Here is a 9,907-nt window from a genome sequence, read left to right as displayed (position 1 = left end):
TCTAACTTTCTTTTACCGTATACAACCTTCGGTTCCTCTCTTCCCATATTTATCCACTTTAGTTGGATGAAAGGTGAGGAGGAAGAGGAGGAGGTGCTCTTTCACCTGGAGGCAGTTCAGCAGCCATCAAGGAAGGCTGCTTTGGCGGGGGTGCTCCTTTGGTAGGCTCTGGCGGGGGAAGAAAAGCCTCTCTGGGTAATAGGAGCCGCTTCTCAAGTGCCACCTGCTCCGCTCGCCTCTTCTGACTGTGTTTTGAGGTGAATTTTCTCAGGTAAATGATTATTTCAAGTGAAAACAGAGACAACAAACCCCGGCGTTTCTGTGAGCTTCCCCTTGTGACTACTGCTCACTTGCAGGCACCGAGGAGCGTCCCCCTTGCCCGGCAGGGCCCTCTCTCCGTCCCGTCCCTCCCCGGGACGCGTTGCCAGGGGCGCGGCTGCGGCCCTCAGCGGCTCCAGGCCTGGCGGCGGCAGCGGCGCGGCCGAACCGCGGTAACCCAGGGACGGGGCAAGGCGGGAAGGGCTAGGGGATTGGTTTGCTTAGGTCTTGGGGCTTTTTTGGCAGTTCCCCTATTACGGAATAAAGTCTTGACTTTGGAAATATGCCCCCTTTCCTTCCCCCGCTTCTGTCGGTGTTGCTGTAGGGGCTGACACAGGCTGGCTGTGTCATCTTTGTAATACTCAATTTTGTATATATTTTGTAATACCCCCCTTTGTAAGTCATCTTTGCAATACTCAATTTAATGTCGCCTTTAAACACCACCCCACCCCCCCCAAAAAAAAAAAAATTCCCCAAAAAACCAGCCAGACAAAATAAAAACCAACCAACCAAAACTCCAAAGCAAACAAAAAACCCCAACCCCAAAACAGAACTCCTGCAGGTGCAGAGCTGTACCCGGTGGTCTGTGCGTGGTGCAATTGAAGCCCCATGAACTTCAGCTGATCATTATAGCTTATCTTTACAAGTTCAAGGCCAGAAAGATTGTTCTTACTAAGTACTGCAGAAGGGAGTAGCTTTGCACAGATCAAGAATTTATAGTTATCTAAGAATTTCTTCTTTGGATCTCTTCCTCCTTTGAAACTGGTTTGCTGGCTTTGATGTGAATTTAAGGGAGACAGTAGGGGATATTGCTTAGAAGGATCAAACTCTTGTACTAGAGTTATAATACGAACCTTGTAAAAGCTTTGTGTTCCAAAGGATAAACAATTTATTTGTGTGAACAGATTATTATCTCCTGAATAATTAACATCAATTCTGTAATGAAGCTATATTGTTCTGAGACAAAAAAATACGGAATTTTGGTAGTTTGTGGTGGCAAAAACAACGGCCATTATATTAAATACAACTGTTATGACCCAATTACAAACTTTTTGCTAGCACTGCTTAGTGACAGAGTTGACAGCAACCTGCTCCACATTTTAACCAACCTGAAGTCAAATAGTTTGTGAGTGTTGATTTTGGGGCTCAAAAACATGCTGGAAATTACATGTTTATAAAATGTAAGTTACAACTGGTAAATCAAACTACAGCACTAATAAGTTTTTAGTTGTGTATATACCAATATAGTAAAGTATTTCTAGAATATTTGCATTCCGTTGGCTGCGCTAAAGTATAGTAGGCGTTGTAGGAAAACTGCAGCTGTTGGCATTGCATGATGGTCTGTTTTTTAAATCTACTATTTAAGTAGTTCTGTTACAGAAGTTATTTAACTCTATTTACCACTGACAAAGTAAAAACACTAGAACGAATTGTTTGCACAAATCCCTGCATAAGCACTTAATTATGTCTTAGCAATTACCCTTTTTATTGTTTAGGGAATAAATACAGCAGCTCCTTGTTAATCATTTTGAAAAAGCTGTGAGAGAAAGTGTCAGGGGAATTCCAAATTCCTTAATTTGTCCATACAGACAAAGGATGAAGTCAACCAGAAAGCATGTTAAGTAATGTTTAGAGAGGTGATGTGTCTCTCTAATTGCCTCCTGATGACTGTTGTCTTTCATCACATTAAATGCATTTATTATATTTAGATGCAAAGTCACCTCATCCTAAGAGAAAAACAAAAGATGAAAATGCTTTAACTGCTTCTTGTAATAATAGCAGTAGGTAACACTGAAACTTTGCTTGTAATGAAGCTTTGATTTGGGCCCATTAATCAAGCTTGAAATTGGCCTGTTCAGCAGATGAACAGCAGGAGAGATTTTTATCTCTTCAGTAATACCTTTCAATGATTACTGCAAAGGGAGGAGGGTAGAGCTGAGCAGTACCCTTCTGAAAGGAATTTAGAAAATATCTTTGGTAATTTATTTGAGCTGCTGAGAACACTTAAGTTAGTTTTACATGTTTCTGGAACATTATACTAATGCAGAAAAACTCCATAGATGTATAACAATAAAAAAAACCAAACTACTGTGTGTTTCTGGCACTTTACAATGTGCAAGAGCAAGTGACAGAACTGAAATAGTTGTGAAATATTACTTGCAAATTTTGATTTATGTCAATATGTAATTATCAGTACACTTTTTGATCCCTGATAGGCAAACTGGGAAAAGTATTATCTATAAAGAAGGCCCAAAATATACACACAAGATGGCTAATTTGTGAACCCTTTTTTTCCCACCCCCTGATGTGACTCTAGTTGAGGAGTCAGCCTATTCCAGCTAACCAGTGTCAGGACAAGAGGGCACCGTCTTAACCTCTGCCAACGGAAGTTATAGGTTGGGCATTAGGAGGAACATATTTACAGAAAGGATGGTTAGATACGGGAATGGACTGCCCAGGGAGGTGATGGAGTCACTATCCCTGGAGATGTTTAAGGAGTGACTGGAGATGACAGTGCCATGGTCTGTTTGACATGGTGGTGTTTGGTCATTGGTTGGACTTGATGTTCTCTGAAGTCCTTTCCAACCTCATCAATTACGTGATCCATTTTAGTCTGTTTTTGTATGAGTTAACAAAATCTGTGTCACTGTGGAATAGTGTCTGAACCTTCTCATGCTCATTGTTGTGTGTAGCCGTTGTGGTTTTCTGAAGTGATGTTGGCTGGCTGCTGCTACCAAGAAAAATCTGCGGTAGCCAAGTGTGAAAATTTTTCAGCTACCCATTCTTTCCGCTAAGTATTTCATGCTGGATGTCATCTTCTTTCTGGTTGCAGTAAATAATAATAATTAATGATAATAATCATCATCATCAACATCAACTCTGCTGCTGCATTGTATTTTCAGAAGGTAGAGCAATTTCACACACATATACACTCATGAATATTGAATTTGTCTTAAGAAAAAACACTGCAGATTTGGGATATCTCATTTTGCTTGATTTCAGAATATGAACATTTATCACACTAGGATTTATAAAAATCATTGAACAGCCCACTGAGTCCAACCACTGTACCAAGTCCTGTACAAACATAGAGGTAAAAGGGGCCCGCTGGTTACCTTAACCTCCGAGGGGGGAAAAAAATATGTATTTCAGTTAAGATAGACCCTGTGTTATCACTCGGATCCTCTTTAAAGATATCAGTGTAGAAGAGATGCAGGACAAAAGGAGAGGTGAAATAAAAATGTGGAGCACCTGAAAAGCCATGGTGAAGGAAGCGATCATTGCGTGAAGGCTGACTGTGTAGTAGTGCATGTATCCTGGACAAGTCAACGTGAAGGTGCCTGTTCTGGTTAGATGTATGTTTGAATACTGTGGAGACTGTCACAGCTCCTAGGCTACTAGAGAAACTTTCCCATGGTGTTCTGCTTTCATGCCCAGCTTTGCTGATGGTAACCTATGATACAGTTCAGAAAAGCATATCCGTGAAAAAATAATGTCATGTGCCATTGTATTACAAAACTATTTAATTTTCAACCTTTCTTCCCTCTTCCCCCCATTTGTTCTGTAGAAGCAAAGGAAGAATGAAGTCAACAAAGGTTTGTGAGTCATCGTTTTTGGTATGTCAACCCCAATGTCTTTAGGTACTTTGGGAATGGGAAGAAGAAATCCCTGCCCTGAGTAGAGTCTGTGGCAGTGCACTGACAAGTCAGGGTGGTGATGGGTGCTGAAATGTCTGCTGCGGGCTTTCTGTTTCAAAAAAGATATTTTAAAATTTTATGTTTTGGGAAAGGGGTCTGGGCTGTGTGCAGGCAATGGCAGTGATAGTGGCATTTGGCAGCACTGAAATAAGAAACACAACAGGAAATAAAAGAGAAGCTGCCAAAAGCAGAATGGGAGTGAGTGACTTTAACAGTCGGCTGATTTCAAAGTACATGGATAGGTATAAAACCACTGAATGTTATGTAGTTTTGTTGTTTCTGAATCAAATGAAGTTTTCCAAGTAAGGGCTGGATTCCAGGGAGATAAAGGCAGTTATTTTGTAAAAACATCAAAACAAAAATGGTAAACAATAACAAAAATCATATATTGTTGATCTTCTAAAGAACACCGATTACTAATAAAACTGAAGGTCCAAGGAGATACTGCTCTTAACTACTGTAAATACAGGCTTAGCTTCTGTTTAGCATATGAAGTTATATGAAAGCTTCATTTTCTTGCAGGTAAGAGGAAAGAGATCAAAAAAATTAATAATGTGAGTGGGAGAAACACACAAAACCTAGGTTATTTAGAGCTGATTGAGCGTTAATGTACTAAGACTTCTTCTGTCTACTCTCTCTAATTCTTTTAACACTTTATTAATTCTATTTTCCTAACAAAAATCAGTATAGATTACATAATACTTATGAAACATTAAAAATCTGTTTTTTTCCATAAATTGAAGAGTGCCACATCTGCATTACAAATTCTACCCCTATAGTAAAGTCATGCCAATTTAATTGAGTTGTCTGATTAAAGATCAGACTTGAGACTGGCTGATGGCAACCCACAGAAACATAAAAAAATACTAATTTTAGAGCATGCATGTTTCCTGCTAAAAGTATGATGATAATACCAACTTTCCTAGCGTGGTACCACCATGATTAGTTTTATATTTACTAAGGCACTGGAGGATGCAGAGATCAGCCTCTGTAAATCTCACAAAGACTGTAGATGAGTCGAACAGTAATTCCCATTGACTTTGGCACCTGGCTTCATTTAAACTTCTTTTAAATCCTCTGGATGTGTAGCTGCATCTTTAAAGTGCTCATCATTTAAAAATCTAATATGTATGAAAAACATAGATTTTGGAAGTTTCAGCTCTAAAGCTGTTACAGTGATTGTTGCTGCTGAATAGGGGCTTCTTTTCTTGAGCTATGCTCTGAAATGTATTTATTTCACCAGTTTTGAGATGTACTCCTTCTTTCTGTGAAGTCATAAATTGTGTTTTTTTTAGGGAAGAAAAGGAAAAAATCTGCAATCATGCAGTACTACAAACGTAATAACATACATAATGAGCATACCCAGTGTTATTGTTTGCAATCTCCATCCATGGTTTTGGAGCCCTGGTGTATTACAGAATGAGAAAAATGCTGTCTACATTAAAGAATTTCATGTGGTTGTACATGTGAAACAAGCAGAGTGAAGAAAAAGTAAGACAAAAGCAGCGAGGAGATGGCACATACTTTCCTTCACTCCCTCAGAACAGTGATAAAGTGTTGAGAAAATTAGCAGCCCTTTTATCTTCAAGATTATGTGCTGTGTTCTATGTGGCTGTGAGTTTTCTGCATCTGTCAGTCTGGCTTGATGAGAGTGGCCACTCCTTTGTGGAAGAGCACAGCTGAGTGTCTTTGAAGGAGATGAATGCAATTAAACTCGATGGGTCTAATCTAGTGTCAACTAGCACAGGGAACAAAGATTAGAGTTGGTTGTATTACAGCAACTAATCCAAGGTGATTTATCTTCTGCTGCAGTCTAAACTACTAGTTTTTCCTTATTCCTCAGGGATTTCTTTATGTGTTGCATAGTAAATGCTTATTTTACTACATGTTCACCTAGTTGGAAAGCTCCTCAGGTTTTTATTTTTCTCCTATTTGGAATGGGTAGGGGCTGAACTTGTAATTGATCTCAGCCTGGAAATTGATGCTGATATAGAAAAACATGAAGAGAAGATGTCTATGTGTCCATCGCAATACCTTTTTCCAACACCAGTCATTATCTGTAATTTTGTAATTCATACCCAAATGTACCAGGGTTGCAGTTTTGTTTCAGTCCTGTGTGAGAGCTGATGGAGTACAAATCTCATGTTCAGTTCTCTGCCATGTGTGCTCCCAGCATAACCTAAACTTAGGTCTGTTCTGAAGAGGTTGCATTTCATCATTTTTAGTTACTATTGATTGGGGGAAAAAAAAGAAAGCAAAAAAAAAAGCTCTGTCTAGTGAAACTCTACCAAGACTTCAGGTCTGAATTTTCATCTTGAAAGACTTAAGTAATAAAGGCCAAGAAATCCAGCACATTCCTGCTCTACTGTAGAAGAGCAGAACACCACAAAAAGGAGAAAGCTTACTATAGAATCTAAAGGGCACAGCTAAAAGGGTTGTACAAGTGGTGTGAAGGAGACTGTACTAGAAAGACAGAGGCAGTGCTTGTCATGGAATCAGGACTTGAAAAAGAATGAAAGGAAGTCATTATGGTGATGGCTGGGGATGAAAAAGCATCAGTCAGGAAGCTGAAGTTGTGTCCAAGTGAGTTCAGCAGGACCTCTAACCTTGAAAGGTTAGAAGTAAAAAAGCAAATGGCAAGCCAAAAAGTGACTTGGAGGAGCAGACAGAAGTGTCTGAATAGGTATGGGCTCTTCAGCCTGATAGAGACACTGTGGAGGTGAGATATGATAGAAATCTGAAAAATCGTGAGTGGCACAGAGAAGATGGATAGCCATTGCCTTTTTTCAACATTTCTTCTGAAGGAAAAATGAGGGGATGTGCAGTATAACTGAAGACTAAAAACCAAAGTGATTCTTTGCATAGGAGACACCTGAGGGACTCCCTTTCGGTTAAAGCTTACACAGGTTGAAAGAGTGACTGGGTAAGTTTGTAAAAAAGGGACCTTTTGAATGTTACTAAATATATAGAAGCTGCTGGAAATAGCCAGGGCTGAAAACAGTGGGAGGTCATGGGATTGTTGAGGGGGACTGTCTTACCTTAGCACTTGTGTTGGTGGCTGAACTTGGAGATGAAAGTGGAGACTTGTAGAAAAGTGACTGTTTAACCTATTTTTCAGTAAGTGTGTGTTACTCTGGGAATAATACTGTGGAACATTTGGAGTAATGTCCTTGAGCAGCTTAATCAAACAAAAAAGCACTGAAGCAAAAGTGTTAAAAAAATGTGGTGTCTAATGGTTTTGTCTTCATCTTGTCTTCACAGGAATCTCATGATCACATTCTTTTGGATATTCCTGTCTCTAGAGAGCAGATGAATCACTATCGAGCTGCAGCTGAAACTGCTCAAAGTGAACTTGCAGCACTTTCAGTGAAGTATGACTGTGCCCAGTCAGAGGTACATCTAAAAATAATTTCAAATCCTTCTCCAAACGTGAGGATATTTTGCAGTCACCTTATGTAGAGAATAGAAAGCTTGCAGAAAGTCCAAAACTTGCTTTTGCTACAGAACTTTGGGGGTTTTGTTTTTAGAATGTCTGTGTGATTTTTACTTTGCTTCATTCTGTGATCAAGAACTGATATAAATTTGTATTTGGAAGATTTGAAGCAGTGTATCTTTCTGTCATCATTATCTAAGTGCAATATTTTTATATTAAACCTGAAAATTAATTAAATTGTGGTTGTATAAACATTTAGATAGCTATCCTCCTCTTCTTGCTAGTGAATTAAGATCTAGCTGCTCATCTTTACTTACTTCTCCCTTTAATTCAAGTTATAGCTCCCTAAATTTGCTCTGCTTTCATCACCAGTGAAATTGTGTTTGTGCTAATGAGTTGATTGTAGCTAGAGAGGCTGAAGAACACATACACATACTTTTCTACTCTTCCTGCTGTGTAGATGGTGTTTCTCATGAGAGGATTTATTACAGGATAATTTTTAGATTTGTGATATTTTCACAAGTAATTTTTTTTAACATATAACTGGTTAAAGTTGATTTGATTGAAGTTATCAATGTGGGTTTGGTCAGTTTTAAAGTGGAGTAAAGTTTGCCTCTAAAAGACATGTAATGCTTGCATTTGTTTACATACAGAACTACAGGCATAAGTGTCCATTGGCTGATGTCTAATTTGATCAGTTGGTCCTGAAGTTACTGCAGGGTTCTCCTACATTTAACATTTATCCAGAACTGGTGCTTTAAATTTAAATTTTAAGAAGCCATACAGAATCTAATGTTCTCAAACAAAAGAATTTATTACTGGAAATGTTGAATGGCTTTATTGCCAGAAAGTCTGACTGATTTATAGATTTTTCAAGACAGTGCTTGCAAAAGCATAGTCAAAAAAGCAGCTGTTCATGCTCTTGTTAATAAAGCCCTTCATGACCCAGCTAAGGTCAGAGCCTTGTTCTGCTGAGTGCTCTGTAAAACTCACAGTATGGAATTATTCTTGCTTTTTCTGCTGTTGGAACTGACCACAAAGACAATGGAGAGACAAAAAAATACCACATGGGGAGTTGAACCACAGAGAAATTTTAAGGTTATGAACACTCTAAGATACCATAGCTTGGTCCAGCTGCCAAGCAAAGCAATGCTATTGTTCCTTCAGCTGCTCATTTCCTTCCCCACACTGCCCCACCCCTTGTGCTTGTGTAGTTTTTACGGTGCATTGTTGTGTGGATGCAACTGAAAAATAGTTCCTCTCCTTCTAAGTTGCTTTTTAACCAGATCAGTTTCCCAATCTTATTTCACCTTGTAGCCATGTAAGTGCTTCTTCTAGCACAAAAAGGAGGGTGGAGTATGGGAATGAAGCCCATGAACCAAGAAAGAAAGAAAGAAAGCCAAGCAGCTTTTCTCAAACTCAGTGCTGCTCTCGAGTGTCTGATAAAGCAGCGCTTGCACGTGAAGCATAAGCTTCCTGGCCGCTGTGCTGCTGCTTCAAGGGTGATCCTTGTCCTTGATTTCTCAGCATTAGCCTTTGTTCTGTGATTCTCTTTCTCCTCTGCGAGAGAAAAAGTGAACTATTTTCTATCAGTTGTTATTTAAGTTGTTTGTGAGGGAATCAGACAAACACAGAGGTGGTGTGAGAGAGAGGACAGGCGTGTGTGACTGGAAAGAGGAGAAGCAGGACCTACCTTTTCCAAGGTAGTTGCTGTTCTGGTGGCTCACCAGCCTCTCAAATTTCTCTGAGTATCTTGGGTTTGGTCATACTGAAGGACTCCAACAGAGATGTGAATTTCCCATTGTCCTGGATTGCAGGTTAATGTCTTAAATATTTTTGCCTTAAAATGTTTGCCACAATGTAGAAGTTCCATCACTCATCATAAAGAGCAGTTAATTTGGCTTAATTATTTGCCAGTTAATTTTATGTGATAGGACAGAAGTCCTTCAGATTGCATCTTGCTGCTTTTAATTGGAATTGTCAGGAAAGCTGAAACATGCCTTAATGTTTCTTGAGACAAAAATGTCCACTTTAAATTACAGTTAATAATTTCCTTTCCTAATAACAGAAAAAAAAGAAAATTTTGTTTGCCTGGTGAGTCTCCCTCAAGCACAGTCTCCTAGAGAGAGACTGCAGCTTCTAGCAGAAATGGTTCAATGGAAAATGGTGTTTTTAATAAAAAGAGAGAGGAAAATTTAGTGAACTCCATGAACTCTCGGAAAACTCTAGCATCATCCCTGTAAGAGGTCTTTAATATATGAGGGTGATTTTCCTCCTCCTACCCTTCCTTAAAAGGCTCTATTGCTGTTTCTGTGTAAATAGAGCTATATTTAATTGGATTATCATACCCAAAAATAACTATTTGCATAAGATGAGAAGAGGGTGCCTACCACATAGTCCTTCAAAAATGTACTTGCTTCTGGATATGCCTCAAACCATTGAAAAGCTCCACTTTCAT

At 39.2% G+C, this 9,907-nt stretch overlaps 1 protein-coding gene across 13 annotated transcripts in view; it reads left to right on the top strand.

Moving 5' to 3' along the window:
* Positions 1–120: 120 nt before the first annotated feature.
* CCDC170 (coiled-coil domain containing 170) overlaps positions 121–9,907 on the top strand; it is a 35,598-nt gene continuing 25,811 nt past the window's right edge. For 4 of the 13 annotated variants that reach the window (XR_015772302.1, XM_088053764.1, XM_088053763.1 and 1 more), the window contains exons 1-4: positions 121–271; positions 357–491; positions 3,887–3,935; positions 7,278–7,409. Coding sequence is in view for 12 of the 13 variants with exons in the window: in XM_088053764.1 (XP_087909890.1) it covers positions 3,900–3,935; positions 7,278–7,409 (168 nt within the window). In the remaining variant the exon portion in view is untranslated. Of the gene's footprint in view, positions 272–356; positions 492–3,886; positions 3,936–5,816; positions 6,940–7,277; positions 7,410–9,907 lie in introns of those variants that run through there. The other 9 variants (XM_088053765.1, XM_088053759.1, XM_088053766.1 and 6 more) reach the window with 7 other exon arrangements.

Source organism: Pseudopodoces humilis, chromosome 3 (genome assembly GCF_049639895.1).
Source record: "Pseudopodoces humilis isolate 2021_Gansu_Grassland_sample_001 chromosome 3, ASM4963989v1, whole genome shotgun sequence".
Lineage (NCBI taxonomy): Eukaryota > Metazoa > Chordata > Aves > Passeriformes > Paridae > Pseudopodoces > Pseudopodoces humilis.
The sequence above is the reverse complement of the archived record's forward strand: the minus strand, read 5'-3'. Positions and strand labels throughout refer to the sequence as shown.